Source organism: Eriocheir sinensis, chromosome 6 (genome assembly GCF_024679095.1).
Source record: "Eriocheir sinensis breed Jianghai 21 chromosome 6, ASM2467909v1, whole genome shotgun sequence".
In the NCBI taxonomy this organism is placed as follows: Eukaryota; Metazoa; Arthropoda; class Malacostraca; order Decapoda; family Varunidae; genus Eriocheir; species Eriocheir sinensis.
The window spans coordinates 4,625,965-4,648,123 of NC_066514.1; the positions used below are offsets into that span (position 1 = coordinate 4,625,965).

The 22,159-nt window shown below is 42.9% G+C and overlaps 2 protein-coding genes across 62 annotated transcripts in view; one reads left to right on the forward strand and one right to left on the reverse strand.

Moving 5' to 3' along the window:
* Positions 1 to 22,159, reverse strand: part of LOC126989091 (uncharacterized) — a 149,870-nt gene that overhangs the window by 19,829 nt on the left and 107,882 nt on the right. For 8 of the 45 annotated variants that reach the window (XM_050847674.1, XM_050847684.1, XM_050847689.1 and 5 more), the window contains 2 exons: positions 8,612 to 8,695; positions 4,526 to 5,080 (listed from right to left, as the gene is read on the reverse strand). The exons of 1 other annotated variant lie outside the window; for it this stretch is intronic. In XM_050847674.1, coding sequence (XP_050703631.1) covers positions 4,952 to 5,080; positions 8,612 to 8,695 — 213 coding nt within the window. In that variant the 3' untranslated portion in view covers positions 4,526 to 4,951. Of the gene's footprint in view, positions 1 to 4,523; positions 5,081 to 5,265; positions 5,470 to 5,750; positions 6,158 to 8,276; positions 8,696 to 22,159 lie in introns of those variants that run through there. 36 more of the 45 variants (XM_050847870.1, XM_050847813.1, XM_050847671.1 and 33 more) reach the window with 21 other exon arrangements.
* LOC126989024 (uncharacterized) overlaps positions 3,946 to 22,159 on the forward strand; it is a 114,846-nt gene continuing 96,632 nt past the window's right edge. For 10 of the 17 annotated variants that reach the window (XM_050847558.1, XM_050847566.1, XM_050847600.1 and 7 more), the window contains exons 1-2: positions 3,946 to 4,180; positions 21,367 to 21,786. In XM_050847558.1, the coding sequence (XP_050703515.1) occupies positions 3,971 to 4,180; positions 21,367 to 21,786 (630 nt within the window). In that variant the 5' untranslated portion in view covers positions 3,946 to 3,970. Of the gene's footprint in view, positions 4,181 to 19,491; position 22,159 lie in introns of those variants that run through there. The other 7 variants (XR_007742846.1, XR_007742844.1, XR_007742845.1 and 4 more) reach the window with 5 other exon arrangements.

Below are 22,159 nucleotides of genomic sequence, written 5' to 3' on the forward strand. Positions count from 1 at the left end.
AGTCTAATATGTTATCTCCTCTGGTAGGATCAGTAACTACCTGCTTAAGGAAATTATCTTGTATAACTTCAAGAAAGTTCTCGGCTTCCAGGTCACCCACTAGGTCTTCCCAGTCTATATTCCTATAATTAAAGTCCCCCATTACGCAGACATTTCTACTCATACTCGCCCTGCCAATCTCCTGTAGTAATATACTCGTGTCCTGCCTGTTAAGGTTGGGTGGCCTGTACATAACTCCTAGAGTTAGTTTTCTTTCCTTTGTAAACATCCACCCAAACTGATTCTGAATCCATGTTAGTTTTGACTGAATTGTTAACTAAACATTTAAGTGAGTCTTTAACATATAGCACAACTCCACCTCCTTTCTACCCCTTCTGTCTTTGTGAAACATCTGATAACCCGTTATTTCAAATTCTGATCTAAAATTTCTATTAGCAGTGTCTATCCATGTCTCAGTGATCGCTATTATGTCAAAATTTTCTGAACAAGCTTCACCCCTTAGTAAGTCTATCTTGTTTCTGAGGCTCCTGCTGTTAGTATAGAAGATTCTTAGCCCGTCCCCTGTTACTCCCCTAGAATTACTTCTAAGCTGCCTGGTTATATTATGAGCTAAATGTCCCCTCCCATTACTCCTCCCATCGCTCCCATTACTCCTCCCCCTTCGCCTATACTAAAAAATCCCTCAGGGTACCAAGTGCTCGCTCAAGGGAGTCTGAGAGAGCCTCAACACCCTTAAACGTCAAGCGTATCCCGTCACGGGCGTAGAGGGCGTCGTTGCCAAAGAAGAGGTCCCAATTGTCGACGAACAGCCACCCATTGCGCCCGCAGTGCTCAGCAAGTCTGCTGTTCACTGCTATCGCCCTGGACAGCCATCCATCGCCAACGCCCCTCCTTGGCAGGACGCCACACACTACTGGCGACCCACCAGCGTCACGTATCCTGCCTAACAATTCTCTAAAACGCCTGAGAAGGTCCTCGCTTGGAACACGAGAAACGTCGTTACCGCCACAGCTGAGAAAGACAATGGGGTTCGATCCCTCGCTTGCCATACACGCCTCAATCCTGTCTGATATATGGCCCACCCCTGCGCCTGGGAAACACCCCCTCGTCCTGTTCTTATCCTTGTACCAAAAATACCTGAAAACATAACGAACCTGACTAGCACCCCCAACACGACCCCGAGGGTTGGAAGCGGGGCCTGGAGGGGTGGGTGATGGGGGGAGGGGAGAGCGGGAAGGGACCTGCTGTGAAGAACGTGGAGAAATTGTGGAAGAGGTGGAAGGTGGAAAGGAAAGGAAACATATGATGGAAATGACATGGAAATGCAGAAAGGCTCATGCGAGTCGTCGGTCTTGGGTGATTTTTGTCTGTTCGACCGCCACTTGGGGCTTGGTGAGCATGAAAGACAGCCTTCGATTGAGGAGCAGATGGGAGCCCCTCGTTCAAAGAATTTAATCGACGTTATTGAACTTTTTTAGATACTGAAGACTTGAATCATATCCCTCGTAGGCGTGGAGGAGGAGGAGGAGGAGGAGGAGGAGGAGGAGGTGGAGGAGGAAGATGAAGAAGGAGTGGGAGAACCGGAGGGAGAGGTGCTGGAGGGTGGATCGGTCGAGGAGAGGGAGGAGGAAGAGATGGAAAGGGAAGGTAAGGGATAGGTGTTGGAGGGAGGGACGAGCGAGGAGGCGGAGGACAAGGAGGAGAAAGAGGGAGAGGAGGAGGAGGAGAGTGGGCGGGAAGAGGGGAGAGGGGGGACGGAAGAGGAAGGCGAGGCATTGGAGGCGGAGGAGGAGGAGGAGGGGGAGGAGGAGGAGGTGAAAGGGAGAGTGAGGTGGGGGAGGGAGGAACGGACGAGGAGAGGGAGGAGGAAGAGGGGGAAAGGGAAGGTGAAGGATAGGTGTGGGAGGGAGGGACGAGCGAAGAGGCGGAGGACATGGAGAAGAAAGAGGGAGAGGAGGAGGAGGAGGGTGGGCGGGGAGAGGGGAGAGTGGGGACGGAAGAGGAAGGCGAGGAGGAGGAGGAGGAAGAGGAGGAAGAAGAGAAGGAGGGGTGGGAAGCGGGGAGAGCGGAGATGGTCGAGGAGGAGGAGGAGGAGGATGGGAGGGGCTGCTGTGTGGGAGAAGACAATACTGGAGGGGAGGAGGACGAGGAAGAAGAGGAAGAGGAAGAGGAAGGGGAAGAGGAGGAGGCGGGGCTTGTTGCTGCTGCACTAACTAGTAAGTCTACCTGGCAGCGGACGGGTTAAGAAACATGATCCCCGCTGCTACCACCGGGTTAAACCAATACACAGGTGCAGGAGAGTGACAGGTGTGAGTGGGAAGATGACTTGGCAAATGATACCACACAGTGTACTGAAGCATAACAACTTTTATTTCCTAAATCAGCTATATATGAATTTAGCTTGTTTATAGTGTACAGTTTCATATTCATAAACCTTGTATTATAAAAGGTTTGGTTAGATTATGAGGTAAGTGAGGTTAGGTAATTTGAGTTAATATCTGTTGAACTCTTACTTACCTAACCTAATCTAACCTTACCTTATCTAGCCTAATCTAACCTAGTCTTACCTAACCTAATCTAACCTTTGTTGCTTTTCAAGGGAGTTGGGTATTTATCTGTGGAAATACTAATATTTTTTGTACATGAAGCTGTGACTGTAACAATGCAATGCTTCCCAGCAGCTGTGTATTTCTGCCACTTCATAGAGAAATAACTACAACTTTGTCAACATAATAAAATTCCGTACAGGTGAAAAATGTTAGCATCCAGAAGAAATGATGCAAACCTCTACTAAATATTTACTGAAGGCTTAACTTAGGGAAATAAACCCTGGAACAAAGGGGCAGAAACCTTAAAACTCTCTCATCTTCTTAACCCCTTGACTGCGGATTTCCTTGTCAGACCTCACCAAGCTACAGGAATGGAACAAAAAGTGGCTGCTACAATTCAATGAAGAAAAATGTAAAGTCCTGCAGCTTGGGAGGGGATATCCAGCACACCAATACCACATGGGAAACACTCCACTATCCACCACAGAGGCAGAGAAGGACATGGGAGTATATGTTATCACGTTACCAGTAAAAGCGAAATCCGTGCCAATCGCAGCGGACGGGTTAAGAGGGAGAGAAAGTGAAGGAGTTACAAATGCATAGTTCCTTGACACATGAAACTCATACACTAGGAGGCAAAAATAGGATCCATCCATCACATCTCATTAACATAACTCAAGTCCTGATATTTCAACATATTTGTCATTTGTCACAGACCACTTTGCCTACAGGCACTACATAGACAGGTATATTTACCGACATACAAGGGGTGCAAGTTACCCCATTGATCACATCTACTGACATACAAGGGGTGTAGGTTATCTCATTTATCACATTTACTGACATACAAGGGGTGTAGGTTACCTCATTGATCACATTTACTGAAATACAAGGGGGACAGGCTATCTCATTAACACATGGAACAGCTTGCGGGAAGAGGTGGTGGAGGCGTACAGTGCCCAAAAAATGATGGAAAGGCAAAGGAATGTAGATATGGAGACGGGACTATTACAGCTTAGGCCGGGCCCGGTAGACTACCAACAGGTCAATACAAATAGGTAAATATACACACACACACACACACACAAGCACAACCTGCCTTGATTCCCCATCTGGGCTATATTTTCTGTCCTTCATGCTAGTCAATGCTGCCCTGCACTGCCTACTCTCTCCCACATACAGCAGCACAACACAACACCTCAGAGGTGAATCTTCACATGTCTGCTAATCTCACCTCTGGTCATGAAACGCTTTCCACAAGCATCACATTTGAACCCTTTGTGACCAGTGTGTCTTATGCTATGAGTCTTCAGGTATGACTTTAAACAGAATCTTTTCCCACAAACTTCACATTCATGATTTCTTTCACCAGTGTGTGTAAGGATGTGTGTATTAAATCTTTTCCCACAAACTTCACATTCATGATTTCTTTCACCAGTGTGTGTAAGGATGTGTCTGTTGAGGTGACTCTTCCGATTAAATCTTTTCCCACAAACTTCACATTCATGATTTCTTTCACCAGTGTGTGTAAGGATGTGTGTGTTGAGGTTACCCTTCAGATTAAATCTTTTCCCACAAACTTCACATTCATGATTTCTCTCACCAGTGTGTGTAAGGATGTGTCTGTTGAGGTGACTCTTCTGATTAAATCTTTTCCCACAAACTTCACATTCATGATTTTTCTCACCAGTGTGTGTAAGGATGTGTCTGTTGAGGTCACACTTCTGATTAAATCTTTTCCCACAAACTTCACATTCATGATTTTTTTCACCAGTGTGTGTAAGGATGTGTACGTTGAGGTGACCCTTATGAATAAATCTTTTCCCACAAATTTCACATTCATGATTTCTTTCACCAGTGTGTGTAAGAATGTGTGTGTTGAGGTGACCCTTCCGATTAAATCTTTTCCCACAGACTTCACATTCATGATTTCTTTCACCAGTGTGTGTAAGGATGTGTGTGTTGAGGTGACACTTATGATTAAATTTTTTCCCACAAACTTCACATTCATGATTTCTCTCACCAGTGTGTGTAAGGATGTGTGCATTGAGGTGACTCTTCCGATTAAATCTTTTCCCACAAACTTCACATTCATGATTTTTTTCAGCAGTGTGTGTAAGAATGTGTGTCTTGAGTTTACCCTTCTTGCTGAAACTTTCCCCACAAACTGCACAATCATGATTTCTTTCAGCAGAATGAGTGAGTGTCTTAGTCAAAGTCACCCTTCCCAGGGAGGCTTTTCTCACACTCCTGGCTCTCATGGTTTCCTGAACCAGTGTGTGCAAGGCTGTGTCTGATGAACTTCCTCTCCCCTATCAAATTGTCCTACAGTCCTGACACTCAACCTTTCCCTTCCTTTATGGCTGGAGAAGGCAGCAGCACGGTGGTGGTGGTCCTTCTGATCAGGCCTTGGTCCTCACACCAGTGACAGTCTGCTCCGCTGCTCCTGGCCACTCAGGCTGCAGGCCAGCTTTGAGGGCGAGGGGGCAGCAAGTATTCCTCAACGCTACACTCATGGCCAGTAGTCCTTCCTGGTGTGTGGGAGATGTGTTAGGTCACATGTTCCATCAAGGTACAGGCAAGCCCCCTTAACAAACAATTATATCGCTGAGAAGCTGTTCACTAAGCAAAGTTTTGTTGTGCCAACTCATTATAACGTAGGTTAATTGGAGTGTGCTTACAGAACCCCAACTTTTCCCCTTTCACTCATACTGACCACTTATTTGCACAGTAAAAAGCCGTAGCTACTTGTGCACTTCCTGACTCCTCAGCGACACACCTGCACACCACGGTACTGGACTGAACACTGGTGGCTGGGTTGACGTGCATGATCACTGTGTGTGCGAATCACCTCATATGTGGCCAACATCACCTGTAGTACTGCAGGACACTGGCCTTTACCGACACCCTCCACCACTCACTGTTAGGTGTTAATGTACTCAAATTTAATTGGGATTTATTAACCTGTACAGCCTGTATTTTTTGGGGGGGTTTATATCATGTGAAAAATTTGGCCCGTCGCTGGAACACGGTAAAGCCACAAATTTGGCCCGTCGCTGGTACTGGGTTAAGCACGGGAAAAACACAAACGTACCTCACGCACCAAGGGCAGAATGGTAACTGAAATGTCACGGCCGTACAGCACCGTATGTCTAACAGATTTCCTTCCAAGATACAAATTAACCCCCCATGCCAGGATTCCGGACAACAGTAGTAATCTAGGGTTAAATATCTCTTTACCACGAGTTCTACTGACTAGATTCCGTCCGGTACTTGCCAGATTAAACATTAGTCTTCGTGGAAACTATTGGAAAAATGGTTCTAGCTATACGTGCGGCAGGAGAGTAGAAAAAATGCGAGAATGGTGTAAGCTTAGTTGCGAGTATTTAGCTTGTAATAACTGGATGGTAGAGTGTTTCTCACCAATGCACCTGAAAAATGTTACCATAAACACTTGGGATCAATGTCTTGTAGAATATAGGACAGTGCATCATGATTTATCACGTGAGAGATTTTTGAGTGTGTGAGTCCTCATCGCTTCAACAGGCTCTGACCAAGTTCTAGTTAACCCGTTGACTGCGAACTTCCTACAAGCAGACATCACCAAGCTACAGGATTTGGCCTATCGCTATATCTTACCTAACCTAACCGGACCTGACCCCCACCCCCCTTGCTGCCAAAATACAATGTAATAGACTGCACTCATAAACTTTATACAGCAAAATTTTGATGTTTCTTTAACTTTCCAGAGGCTATTAGTTGCTGCACAGCATTCAACAACACATACAAAGTTTCGTTTAGTCGGCGCAACATCTGTGGTCATATGCCGGAGAGAGACAGAAGGGGAAGGAATTATAGGAGAAGGGAACAGATCCCAGGAGATGGGACACAGCCCCCGATTAATACCTGGTACCCATTCACTGCTGGGTGGACAGGGGCGTAGGGTATCGGAAAAGCCACCCAAATTTTTCCACTCCGCCCGGGAATTGAACCTGGGCTCTCTCGGTTGTGAGCCGAGTGTGCTAACCACTGCACCACGAAGCCTCATGGTGTAGGCATGAACCTCAAGTGAATGGCTACCTTTACTTTCATATTAGACAGTTCTGTAAAACACTGGAAGGAGGTTGGTGTAACATGGAGTTTTACCCTTTTCATCTTTACATTGTTCCTGTCTTGAGGTGTGAAGGTAGATAGAAGACGTATGTGACAACAAGAGCAGTTGGTTAACTCGGTAGCTGAGGAGATCAGGTTTCTTAAAGGCCCCTCTAAGCGAATTAACCCCTTCACCGCGGATTTCCCACAAGAAGACATCACCAAGCTACAGGAATGGAACAACAAGTGGCTGCTACAATTCAATGAGGAAAATTGTAAAGTCCTGCACCTTGGGAGAGGATATCCAGCACACCAATACCACATGGGAAACACACCACTATCCATCACAGAGGCAGAGAAAGACCTGGGAGTATATGTTACCAGGCTACCAGTGAAGGCCAAATCCATACGAATCGCAGCAGATGGGTTAATGAGAAAAAAATCATCGCTCAAGCAAACCATTTCATAACATATATCAAAGCATTTGTGATCAGTTTATACATCATTTATTCTGGGAGGTTTATATCATGGCAAAAATTTGGCCCATCACAGGTACACGGTAAAGCCACAAATTTGGCCCGTCGCTGCTGCCGGGTTCAGTAGGAAACAAGAGAGTGAAAGCTGCATAAATAGAATCTTAACAAAAAGGAGATGAAAATTTTTTGGCTAATCCTCCACTTTTTTTTCAAGATACTACTTTTTTATAGTTTTTGATGTTTTAACCCGGTAGCTGCGGGAACCATGTTTCTTAAAATGCCTGAATCGGTGTTGTGTTATTTGGCGTCCCCACCGTCAAAAATTGTTTACAAACACTGGTCTCTCGTGAACGGTGCATGCTCAGACCAGCAAGCGTAGACCTGTACAGTCTCACAAAGCTTTTAAACCGTAATTAAGAGTTGCTGGAAGGCTGAATCAGACATATAGTACCACTACCATCATCCTCGCTGTTTTTAGAACGACACTCTGTACGAGTTGTATTTATATGTACAGAGTGTACGTCATTCTAGAAACAGCGAGGATGGTGGTACTGTATGTTTGATTCAGCTTTCCAGCAACTCTTAATGTGTTAAAAAAGCATTGTGAGACTGAACAGGTCTACACTTAATGGTCTGAGCATGCGCAGTTCACGAGAGACCAGTGTTTGTAAACAAAAGCGCGAGCTTTTGACGATGGGACACCAAATAATACAACACCGGGTGCCTTCAGAATCATGGAATGGTCACAAACGAATATGGAATATCAAATTTGAGGCAGTGAATAATCATTTTTGGGGCAAAGTTAAATGATTTTTCTCTATGATATATTGATTTTTGAGTAGCATAAAAAAAAATAACATAGTGTTTTAATTTTCATGATCTAAGCATGAAATCTCATCACCGAAGATATTTCATACCCCGAAGTTTTTTCATACAACACCGGGCCACGCATGCGCGGTAGGGAGACAACGTTTTTTTTCTGAGAGGCGGAAAAAAAGTAGCGATTATCGCTAGTTTGGTTACAAAAGTAACGAAGATACCGATATATATTTAAATAAGTAGCGGATGGCCGATAATCCGATTTTGTTATCAGAGATAAAGTATCGCGATAACTTATCGCGATAACGCCCAGCTATGTAGACAAGGCATATGTGGAGTGAGCCAGCCGGGCCCACGCACTTCAAGTCTAGTTAACCTCTTAATTGCGATTTCCTACAAGAAGACATCACCAAGCTACAGGAATGGATCAAAAAGTGGCTGCTACAATTCAATGAAGAAAAATGTAAAGTCATGCACCTTGGGAGGGGATATCCAGCATACTAATACCACATGGGAAACACTCCATTATCCACCACAGAGGCAGAGAAAGACATGAGAATATATGTTACCAGTGAAGGCCAAATTCGTTCCAATCGCAGCAGACAGGTTAAGAAATCTGTGGATAGTCAGCCATTGCTGCACAACAGAGTATATAAGAACTACTTCTCAACTCACCCAGTGATGAGACGGGAGCGCCAGGCGGCTTGAACACGAGAGAGGCAATGTTGGACCTTCCACCCATCCCACACGCCGGCTATCCTGAAACAAATTCAAATCTTTCAACACTGGAGACAACACTACAGTGAAACCAAACTGTCAAGTCTGTCTGGGCGTAGGCTCCCGCGGGTCCTTTCCTCCCCTCTGCTCTGCCACACAGTCCCAACACCTATCTCTTCCTCTCATATGTAAGGTAAAGGTAACATATGAGAGAGCAGAGGGAGAAATGGACCTGGGAGGCTCATAAAACGGACTCGACAATTTGGTTTCACAATAGGAAGTAATGAAGTCTTATAATCTTCACAAACACTAAGCACAATATGAAGGCATAAACATCAAGGAACAGGATAATATATCTTAGAAATCTGAAAAGATAATCATATATGAGAAAATCAAAGATCATTTTCTTGCCCTGACACGTGTAATGCGTACTTTTCATTGTAATAAAAGATATATACATATCTATGTACCTAAGAACTGATGTCTTTTTATTAACCCAGTAGCTGTGGGGATCATGTTTCTTAATGGTCCCTCTAAGCAAGAAAAATGAGAAACAATCATCACTCACACAAACCATTCCATAATATATATCAAAGCATTTGTGATCAGAATATGTATCATCAATTTTTGGGGGTTTATTTCATGGCACAAATTTGGCCCGTCACTGCTACACGGTAAAGCCGCAAATTTGGCCCGTCACTGCTACACGGTAAAGCCACAAATTTGGCCCGTCGCTGCAACATGGAAAAGCCACAAATTTGGCCCGTCGCTGCTACCGGGTTAACATTGCATCAGGAAACATTGGTTTGACTCTGGAGTATAGCAAAATGTAGTAAAATATGTGTACTGTGTTTTATAACTTGTACAAAATTGTAACCGAGATGAATATACCTCAATGATATTACAGAAATATTAAGATACAAGGATAAACTTTTATGGTGCTATGAGAATGAGCCTGTAAGGTGCTGTTTAGAACTATTAGTATATAAAAAATAAGTACGTATATATAAAAATGAATAATATATCATATCTCCATCTCTCTTTCAGCGAGTAGCTAGTATTCCTAAATGCATAATAATACTTTAGTATTCCTAAATGCATAATAGCCTACTAGTTTCCTAAATGCAAAATAATAGCTTAGTATTCTTCAATGCAAAATAATAGTTTAGTATTCCTAAATGCATAATAGCCTACTAGTTTCCTAAATGCAAAATAATAGCTTAGTATTCTTCAATGCAAAATAATAGTTTAGTATTCCTAAATGCATAATAGCATACTTTAGTCTGTTCACTTAAGCTAGATTCCTGGCGCCTAGGCAGGTTGGTAAGCATGCAGCTGATTGGCTGCTCCACTCTCCTGCTAACACTCATGTTGGACCACGTCTTGTATGCTCAAGTGAGACATGTTTCTTTAGTATATGCCATAGCTCACCTCATATACGAGCTAGCCACTTTTGGTTGACACCATCAAACTCAGCAGTGACTGGAGAATCAAGATGTATTGTAAAAACTCGACAAAACAAAAAAGAAAATGGTATTACGATGAGTTGAACCGTGATGATGTTAAAAAAATGTATATAACATCTTTTACTTATGCTCACTATTTTAAACAGTTGTTCATTGACTGCAGAAATATATTATTACATTACGTAGGAAAATCTCTGATCAGACTATCGTGTTCACGAGAGATATTCCTACGTAACGAAATAATATATTTCTGCAGTCAATGAGCAACTGATTAAAATAGTGAGCATAAGTAAAACTTGTTATAAACATTTTTTTAACATCTTCACGGTTCAGCTCATCGTAATACTTTTTGTTTTGTTGAGTTTTTAAATACATCTTGATTCTACAGTCACTGCTGAGTCTGATGGTGTCAACCAAAACAGGCTAGCTGGTATATGAGGTGAGCTATGGCATATACTAAAGAAACATGTCTCACTCAAGCATGCAAGATCTGGTCCGACATGAGTATTAGCGGCAGAGAGGCGCAGCTGCAAGCTTACCAGGTTGGTAAGCTGCAAGCTTACCAACCTGCCTAGGCACCAAGAATCTAGGTTAAGTGAACAGACTAAAGTTTCCTAAATGCAAATTAATAGCCTAGTCTCCTAAATGCAAAATCATAGCTTTGTATTCGTAAATGCTAAATGATTGCTTGGTATTCCTAAATGCAAAATAATAGCCTCGTATTCATGAATTCAAATAGCATATTATTCCTAAATGGTAAATAATAGCCTAGTGTTCATGAATGCAAAATAATAGCCTAGTTTTACTAAATGCAAAATTATAAGCTGGTGTACACAGTAAAATTATAATGTATTTGTCTTGACTACTTCATTGGCTTATTAGCAAGTTATCACAGATTGTAAAACTCTTCCCACTTATAATTTATTACAGAAGTTGTAGATACGGTATAACATGCAGAAAACCTTACACCATATGAATAGAATCCAATATTCCTCAAAACAACTCACCTCATTCCAAGGACATCACGACCCCCGGGTTAAGAACCGCTGAATTAGAAGCAAGAAACAATAAAGCAATATCAGCGACAGCAAGGGAGTGTAGCGCGGGGTACTACTTACTTGAAGCACTGGGTGTTCACTACTAACCGACTATGCACGAGCTGCTGCCGCCTATCCAGCGAGCTGCTGCGGCAAAGCCCTCCGACACAAGTCAAGGATACGGAGTCTATGTCAAAACCTATATCTATGACACATTTTTTTCCTATTAAGCTCAAAGAAAGGATCCAGGATAGCAATGCACGTGAACCAGACCTTTAGAGAAAACCACCAGTTATCAAAACTTAATGGAGGAACCAAATTATTTACTGCATTGAAAAGTATTGATGAACAGTAATCATGTATATTTGAGGTGGTCACAACTCATTTTCTTATGTGCTTAGCTCATTATTATTTTTTTGAAATTTTTCACCTAATGAAAATGCCCAAAAACGAATACATAATAAATAAATAGAAAACTAATAAATTTACCCCCTTGGCTGCGGATTTCTAACAAGAAGACATCAGCAAGCTACAGGAATGGATCAAAAAGTGGCTGCTACAATTCAATGAAGAAAAATGAAAAGTCCTGCACCTTGGGAGGGGATATCCAGCACACCGCCAACACATGGGAAACACTCCACTATCCACCACAGAGGCAGAGAAAGACCTGGGACTATAATGTTACCAGGCTACCAGTGAAGGCGAAATCCGTGCCAATCGCAGCAGACGGGTTAAAGTTAGCACCAAATTAAGCTTAAGACAACCCACATGCTGTCCTGAAGACCACCCATCAACCCAGACTCTAGAAGAAACCATCCAAGTGAATCAAGAACGAGCTCCGGGGGGGGCAGCATGTGCCAACAAAACCTGGCGGCACTATAAAACACTTGCCTGCGCCATGACGGGAGGGGCCCGACTACCATCCAGCAGGCCCCTCCAGAAAGGCTGATATGGGCCAGCATGAAAAAAAAAAAAAAAAAAAAAGCATGTTAGGAACCAAAGGTACTCTACAGTATTCTCAAAACACAGCCTGACAACAATCACTGGTCCAGCACTGTTGGGCCCGGCAACTTAATAGGGGATATGTTGCTGGTTTACAGGTTTACCTTATCATGCCCATAACCCGGTAGCAGCGACGGGCCAAATTTGTGGCTTTACCGTGTAGCAGCGACGGGCTAAATTTGTGGCTTTACCGTGTAGCAGCGACGGGCTAAATTTGTGGCTTTACCGTGTCGCAGCGACGGACCAAATTTGAGGCTTTACCATGAAGCAGTGATGGGCCAAATTTGTGGCTTTACCGTGTAGCAGCGACGGGCCAAATTTGTGCCCTGATATAAACCTCCAAAAATAGATGATACATAATCTGATCACAAATGCTTTGATATATATTATGAAATGGTTTGTGTGAGTGATGATTTTTTCTCAGTTTTCTCGCTTGGAGGGACCATTAAGAAACATCATCCTCGCTGCTGCTCGGTTAACACATCATATGACATATATCCTTAACATATCCTATAACCCTTAACATATCCTATACATCGAGTAGCAGGCTTTTTTATTGTTTCCTTTTTTTGTGCCCTTGTGCTGTATCCTTTGCTGTAAAAAAAATAAAAAAATAAATAAAAAACATAAATCATCAAATAGGAAAGGAGAGAAAGAGAGAAGAATGAAAAATAAAGGAAGAAAGAGGGAAGGAAATAAAGAAAGAAAGCAAAACAAAGAGAAAGAAAACCAACCACTTCTACTACTATAACCATTACTACTACTACAGACATGGCAAATTTCACTGGTAACTAGATAGCGCCGCATTATTGATCCCAGTTTTTCGGCCATAACTCAAAAAATGTTGCACACAGAGGGCTAAAATTTGGATACTACATAGTTCATATGTATGTCTACCTACTGTCAAAACTTGAGGAAAATTGAACCAGTCCTTTTTGAGATATGGGAGTCCAAACTTTTTTGCACTGAGTTCGTGCGCCGAGTTCGTTACTATTCACTAAGTCAAAATAGGGCTATTTGGGCAAGATAACGTGGCATGGCAGAGCACAGGCTTGGTGGTGTCTCCCAACTTAACAAAATTATTGAATATTAATAATTTTTCGCTTACTTATTATTGAGCCCCATTTTTCGGCCATAAATAAAAAAAATGATGCACACAGACGGCTTAATTTAGTAAATATAGTAAATATAGTTCATATGTATGTCTACCTACTGTCAAAACCTGAAGAAGATTGAACCAGTACTTTTTGAGATATGGCAGTCCAAAATTTTTTGCGCCGAGTTCCTTACTATTCACTAAGTTAAGATAGGGCTATTTGGGCTTAAGATAACATGGCAAGGCAGAGCACAGGCTTGGTGGTGTCTCCCAACTTATCAAAATACTTGCATATTAATAATTTTTCACTTACTTATTATTGATCCCCGTTTTTTGGCCATAACTCAAAAAATGCTGCACACAGAGGGCTAAATTTTGGATACTATATAGTTCATACGTATGTCTACCTACTGTCAAAAACTGAGGAAGATTGAACCAGTACTTTTTGAGATATGGGAGTCCAAACAAATTTGTGCCAAGTTCATGCCTATTCATAAACCAACCAATATAAATGATACATAATCTGATCACAAATGCTTTGATATATATTTTGAAATGGTTTGTGTGAGAGGTGATTTTTTCTCATTTTTCTTGTTTGGGGGGACCATTAAGAAACATGATCCCCGCTGCTACCGGGTTAAACTAACATGCACACAGGGAAATAAGTAGCACCCACCCACACGGGGAAACACAAACTCCACCATTCCACACCTTAATTAAGCCCTAACCAAACTAGTGAGTGTTATCCATTGTTACCCCTGAGAAAAGGAAAGTTTGGTTTAGTCGGCGCAACATCTGTGGTCATATGCCGGAGAGACAGAAGGGGAAGGAATTATAGGATCCCAGGAATTATAGGAGCTCCCAGGAATTATAGGAGCTCCCAGGAATTAGTCAGATCCCAGGAGATGGGACACAACCCCCGATCAATACCTGGTACCCATTCACTGCTGGGTGGGCAGGGGCGTAGGGTATCGGAAAGGCCGCCCAAATTTGTCCACTACGCCCGGGAATCGAACCCGGGCTCTCTCGGTTGTGAGCTGAGTGTGCTAACCACTGCACCACGAAGCCAGGTTCTCTCGGTTGTGAGCTGAGTGTGCTAACCACTGCACCACGAAGCCAGGCTCTCTCGGTTGTGAGCTGGGTGTGCTAACCACTGCACCACGAAGCCAGGCTCTCTCGGTTGTGAGCTGGGTGTGCTAACCACTGCACCACGAAGCCAGGCTCTCTCGGTTGTGAGCTGAGTGTGCTAACCACTGCACCACGAAGCCAGGTTCTCTCGGTTGTGAGCTGAGTGTGCTAACCACTGCACCACGAAGCCAGGCTCTCTCGGTTGTGAGCTGAGTGTGCTAACCACTGCACCACGAAGCCAGGCTCTCTCGGTTGTGAGCTGAGTGTGCTAACCACTGCACCACGAAGCCCCCTTACCTATGAGGAAGACACACACAGCACCCTTTTGGCCTCACCTTCCTTCCTCTCCCCACACAAGTAATCCCACAGCGCCTCTTCAAAAAGTGTTCACGGCTGCATGTGTTAATAACTCTACCTCTTTGGCTCTCCCGTCACGTCCCAGGCAGCCGGGGAACACCCTCTCCTTGGCTTGATTAATTGATCGTGTGTTTCCAAAGAACAGAGAAGAGAAAATCAAATCTCGGGGCCTGATCTTGGTCTTGATCTTGATGTCACAGGAGGCTCGAGGTTTCTCCCAGCCAGGCGTCACACATCTGGCACACTTTGCTGCGGGACTCAGACCATCTAGAGTTGCCCTCCTCTAGTGTAAAGAAAGTATCCACGTCTAAGTTATCGCAATCTGAAAACATTTTATACAGCTCTATCATACCGTTTACCGTTGATGAGCTTTCAGGCCCCGGTCCGCCAGCGCTCCACAGGGCCGCTAACATTATAACAGTAATATTAGCACCTCAACTTGTCCTCAATCCTCATATTTGTTAAGTCGTAGGATTTAGTGAACAAGTGAGTCTTCAGCGCTTTCTTCAACACTGCCAGACTGTCACTGTTCTTAACGTCCCCGGGTGACTCATTATAGAGCCGCGGGGCACTCTTCTCAAATGCTCTCAAACCCAGTTCCAGGTTGACCCTGGGCTCATAGAGTCTATACTGTTCTGTACTGTGTTGAAATGCCACAATTTTCTCTTTACTACACTCCCACACGGCCTCTGCGTGTAACGAAACACACGAGAAATTAATCCAGACAAGGAAAGCTTTTGCCGGCGCCGGGGATCGAACCCGCGACCAGCGTAACGGGAAAGCCACTCCTTTACCAGTCGGCCAAAGAGGTACCCACTGGCTAAGTGGGTTAGGATTTATTCATGTTAGGCCCTGCCTCCACAACCTTATTCCGATAGTATTCCCTTTTCCGTTTTATCACAAGCCGATTTTCTTGGTTTCTCGCCTCCTGTATGCTCTTCTTGCCTCATCTGTTTTTTGCCTACGCCACAGTCTTTCTTTTTTCTTCTTCTCTCTTTTTGCCCTCAGTATTTCCGCATTAAACCAAGGTGCATGATCTCTCTCCACTATCTCCTTTTCAATCACACGAATCTCACGAATCTTGGCGACGTCGTAGTCATTTAGCCATGTTTCAGTTACCGCTAAAATGTCAAGATCCTTTTCTTTGATGAGATCACGGATATCTAGAGTTTTGTTTCCCACAGACTGAACATTTAGCAGACCACATTTAATCTTTGTATCTGAGGAATTAGTAGCCATGATGTGTTATGTTACGAATTCTCTCAATTTCAGTCTGAAAAACTACACAACACTGGTTATTCGCCGAGTGATTAACTTCAGACTTCTTGTACCTCACACAATTTATACATTTGCTCTAAGTTCCGGGGCAGTCTTTCGCTTTATGCTCTCCTGCACATTTATAACATACTGGGTTCTCACCATTGGCCTTGGCAGTGCATTTGGACTCAATATGACCAAATCTCTGACAATGATAACATATTATTGCATGGTATCTGTCTCTCACAGTATACACCACCCATTCAAGTTTTGTTCTATCATGGTGCTTGTAGATTAGCTCTCTAACCATTGGATCACATTTCAGGATATAATGTGCTGTGCCACCAGCAGCAGGCTTACTAAAAAAATTCTCAATATTCTCCTCAACTTGTGGAATCGAGTGTAGGAACTCATTTCTTTTAAGCAGTGTCTCAATTATCTTATCCCCAGTCTCCTCCTTGTGCACATTACAAATCATGATCTTTGGCCTCAGTTTTCCCACACTTTTAGTACTGACTTTCTCCACAGATTGCAATTTTTGGGCTGCCTCATTCCTCATCATCAAAGTTCATTATAATATTACCTCCAATAGTGAATCTTGAATCAGTAATCTGAATGCCATGTAATGCTTCAGAAACTTCACTTTTCAACTCTGTAGCCTTTTTATCTTGTTCCGAGGCCTTGACAACAAGTAAATTCTTCTTAACTTTCCTCTTACGTTTGGTGACCTCAGCCCAAGTTGCATCTGCTGACTCCACATGTTCAGCCCGTTGCAAAACGTCCGCCACATCCTGCGCCACCTCCCCCAGCTCCTCCTTCACGCTGACCGCTTGTGACTCAACTTCTTGTTTCACTTCTGATATTTCCTTAGATAATTCCAGCTTGAATTCTTCCATTTTTCCCACAATTTTGGTAGCTAGAGATGCTTTATGAAGACATGGGTCGCAAATCCAATTTACTTTAGATATATTTTCCGACTTAATTCCAGACAGATGAGCACACTTCACATGACACCACTTAGGGCACAGACAGCACCCTATCCACTTATTGCCTGTGGGATCCGCACAAACGTAACAGAGCTCCACCGAGTTCTTGGCTCGGCCAGCCATGTCGATTCAGCGTTTTCGCGAGCAAGGCGCAGCACCTCCGACCCGCGCGGCGACTCACTACTCACTCATATCCCCCCTTAGACATCTCCTCTCAAATGAAAACATATTTAGCCTCTTGTTCACTTTTTTTTTCCTATGTACTCACCCTACAAATTAGATCCCTGTCCTAAGCAATGTAAAGTAAATGAATATATATTTTTTGCTTAAATTTGTTTAATATTGTTTACAGAGCTTTTTATCATGGGGGAATAATGAAAGCACCGCCCTGATTTTCTTTCTCTATTCTTTTATGCACATCCTTAGGCCCCCCAGTGATCAGAGGCCCTGCGCAATGATTGTAGTGAGCACCTAGGAAGGGCTGGCCTTGATTAACCCGGTGGCAGCGACGGGCCAAATTTGTGGCTTTACCGTGTAGCAGCGACGGGCCAAATTTGTGGCTTTACCGTGTAGCAGCGACGGGGCAATTTGTGGCTTTACCGTGTAGCAGCGACGGGCCAAATTTGTGGCTTTACCGTGTAGCAGCGACGGGCCAAATTTGTGGCTTTACCGTGTAGCAGCGACGGGCCAAATTTGTGGCTTTACCGTGTAGCAGCGACGGGCCAAATTTGTGCCATGATATAAACCCCCAAAATAGATGATAGATAAACTGATCACAAATGCTTTGATATATATTATGAAATCATTTGTGTGAGGGGTGATTTTTTCTCATTTTTCTCACTTAGAGGGACAATTAACCCCTTTACTACGGATTTCCTGCAGTCAGAACTCACTAAGCTACAGGAATGGAACAAAAAGTGTCTGCTACAATTCAGTGAAGAGAAATGTAAAGTCCTGCACCTTGGAAGGGTATCCAGCACACCAATACCACATGGGAAACACTCCACTATCCACCACAGAGGCAGAGAAAGACATGGAGTAGTTACCAGGCTACATGCAGTGAAAGCCAAATCCGTGCCAATCGCAGTGGACGGGTTAAGAAACACGATCCCCGCTGCTACCACCGGGTTAAACTAATACACAGGTGCAGGAGAGTGACAGGTGTGAGTGGGAAGATGACTTGGCAAATGATACCACACAGTGTACTGAAGCATAACTACTTTTATTTCCTAAATCAGCTATATATGAATTTAGCTTGTTTATAGTGTACAGTTTCATATTCATAAACCTTGTATTATAAAAGGTTTGGTTAGATTATGAGGTAAGTGAGGTTAGGTAATTTGAGTTAATATCTGTTGAACTCTTACTTACCTAACCTAATCTAACCTTACCTTATCTAGCCTAATCTAACCTAGTCTTACCTAACCTAATCTAACCTTTGTTGCTTTTCAAGGGAGTTGGGTATTTATCTGTGGAAATACTAATATTTTTTGTACATGAAGCTGTGACTGTAACAATGCAATGCTTCCCAGCAGCTGTGTATTTCTGCCACTTCATAGAGAAATAACTACAACTTTGTCAACATAATAAAATTCCGTACAGGTGAAAAATGTTAGCATCCAGAAGAAATGATGCAAACCTCTACTAAATATTTACTGAAGGCTTAACTTAGGGAAATAAACCCTGGAACAAAGGGGCAGAAACCTTAAAACTCTCTCATCTTCTTAACCCCTTGACTGCGGATTTCCTTGTCAGACCTCACCAAGCTACAGGAATGGAACAAAAGGTGGCTGCTACAATTCAATGAAGAAAAATGTAAAGTCCTGCAGCTTGGGAGGGGATATCCAGCACACCAATACCACATGGGAAACACTCCACTATCCACCACAGAGGCAGAGAAGGACATGGGAGTATATGTTATCACGTTACCAGTAAAAGCCAAATCCGTGCCAATCGCAGCGGACGGGTTAAGAGGGAGAGAAAGTGAAGGAGTTACAAATGTATAGTTCCTTGACACATGAAACTCATACACTAGGAGGCAAAAAAAGGATCCATCCATCACATCTCATTAACATAACTCTAGTCCTGATATTTCAACATATTTGTCATTTGTCACAGACCACTTTGCCTACAGGCACTACATAGACAGGTATATTTACCGACATACAAGGGGTGCAAGTTACCCCATTGATCACATCTACTGACATACAAGGGGTGTAGGTTATCTCATTTATCACATTTACTGAAATACAAGGGGGACAGGCTATCTCATTAACACATGGAACAGCTTGCGGGAAGAGGTGGTGGAGGCGTACAGTGCCCAACAAATGATGGAAAGGCAAAGGAATGTAGATATGGAGACGGGACTATTACAGTTTAGGCCGGGCCCGGTAGACTACCAACAGGTCAATACAAATAGGTAAATATACACACACACACACACACACACACACACAGACACACACACACACACACACACACACAAGCACAACCTGCCTTGATTCCCCATCTGGGCCGGTACTTATAAAGAGTCATACCGCTATGAATTATTCATAACCCTTCAAAATGGCGGATATTTGCCATAAATAATTCATAAGGGATACATAAGCGTTAAGAATAATTCAGAAGTCGGTGTCATGCTGAGACTGGTCGAGAGGTGTTATACGGGCTTATGAATAATTCAGAGGCATCATGGCCGAACAACAACAAGTTCGTGTACGTCAGCCAAGGGAATTTCGTGAAAGGAGAGATGTCCTGAATGAACTCAGTGATACGGAACTCATCAGAAGGTACCGACTCGATCGTGCTGGCATTGTTTTTGTGACAGACTTAGTGCGGCCCATGTTATTGAGACCAACTAACCTAACCTTACCTTTCCTCATCTATTTTCGTCCTATAACCTAAACTAAATATTACCTAACCATGGTTGGGGCTATGCCCGCTAGATCTCCCGTTATGTACTAAACCTGGTAAATTTTTACATTGTTCCCCGTCACACAGTTCATGAGGAGAATATTTTTTTCTGGTAGATGTAGGTGTGTTTTGAACATTTTGATAACCATTTCTGTTGCAGATCAGTAGTTTTCCTTCTTTATCCCCCCTTCCCTGCATCAAAAAGTAAAGATTTATTATAAAATCAGTTAGCACATTCATTTAAAACATACCAGAAAAAATATTCAAACGTAACCAAACCAAACCAAACCAAAATAATACCGGAATTCTATATGGGTAAGAAAATTTTTTGGTCCAGTAAGGTTAGGAAGTATTGTACGGAAAATGTGTAGGTGATACTTGACTTTGATTAAAGGGATGATTAATGAAACAAACATACATACATACACTCAGAAAACTAAATAAAAATCTGAAGGACCATGTTTCAGGAATACCAGTTGTTCTTACCTGTTGAAGCAAAATCCTTGTTAACTTGGGCAAGTTTGGGGCGTGCTATTACAATGATAGTGTGCCATCGCTTCTGGCATTCCTTTATGGTCCTCTGCCCCGCAGGAAAGGCTTGCAGGAGTTTGTGCACAATGGTTTCCCATGCCTTTTGCTTCGTTTGGTGGGTGCAGCCTTGTTCGCTAAAGTTGCTTCTCAGCACATGTGCGTGGTCCTTGTAAAGCTGCAGCAAATACAATGACTCGTCCATTGTCCAGTTAGGCTTCCTTGTCCTTTTCTTATGTGGCGTTGAGGTTGCAGCTGGAGCCTCATCCATGATGACAAAAAAGGCGGTCTATTGTTGCGGGCGGTGTTCTATTGTTTACCTTCGATGCGTTTAGGGTGCCGTGCTAAGGTTAACTACTTTGTTTTGGACAATAACCTCCATTTACTTTGAAGATACAGTAAAATAATTACTTAACTATTATGAAACTGTGTTTTTAATGTGTATTTACATATTTTCAGACGTTTCTTTATCATTTAATAGAATAAATTGTATTCAGGGTTCCGACACTTGTAGCCAATCACTAATTCACCCTTACCTGTGCCCGTTATAACTATGAAAGGGATATGAATTATTCATAGTGCTAATGAACATTATTTAAGAATCTTTCATAGCTATTACTAGATTTAGGACTGAAATTTAAGATTTTTTATAAGTTCCGGCCCTGGGCTATATTTTCTGTCCTTCATGCTAGTCAATGCTGCCCTGCACCGCCTACTCCCACATACAGCAGCACAACACAACACCTCAGAGGTGAATCTTCACATGTCTGCTAATCTCACCTCTGGTCATGAAACGCTTTCCACAAGCATCACATTTGAACCCTTTGTGACCAGTGTGTCTTATGCTATGAGTCTTCAGGTATGACTTTAAACAGAATCTTTTCCCACAAACTTCACATTCATGATTTCTTTCACCAGTGTGTGTAAGGATGTGTCTGTTGAGGTGACTCTTCCGATTAAATCTTTTCCCACAAACTTCACATTCATGATTTCTTTCACCAGTGTGTGTAAGGATGTGTCTGTTGAGGTTACTCTTCCGATTAAATCTTTTCCCACAAACTTCACATTCATGATTTCTTTCAGCAGTGTGTGTAAGGATGTGTCTGTTGAGGTCACACTTCTGATTAAATCTTTTCCCACAAACTTCACATTCATGATTTTTTTCACCAGTGTGTGTAAGGATGTGTACGTTGAGGTGACCCTTATGAATAAATCTTTTCCCACAAACTTCACATTCATGATTTCTTTCACCAGTGTGTGTAAGAATGTGTGTGTTGAGGTGACCCTTCCGATTAAATCTTTTCCCACAAACTTCACATTCATGATTTCTTTCACCAGTGTGTGTAAGGATGTGTGTGTTGAGGTTACTCTTCCGATTAAATGTTTTCCCACAAACTTCACATTCATGATTTCTTTCACCAGTATGTGTAAGGATGTGTCTGTTGAGGTTACTCTTCCGATTAAATGTTTTCCCACAAACTTCACATTCATGATTTTTTTCAGCAGTGTGTGTACGAATGTGTGTCTTGAGTTTACCCTTCTTGGTGAAACTTTCCCCACAAACTGCACAATCATGATTTCTTTCAGTAGAATGAGTGAGTGTCTTAGTCAAAGTCACCCTTCCCAGGGAGGCTTTTCTCACACTCCTGGCTCTCATGGTTTCCTGAACCAGTGTGTGCAAGGCTGTGTCTGATGAACTTCCTCTCCCCTATCAAATTGTCCTACAGTCCTGACAC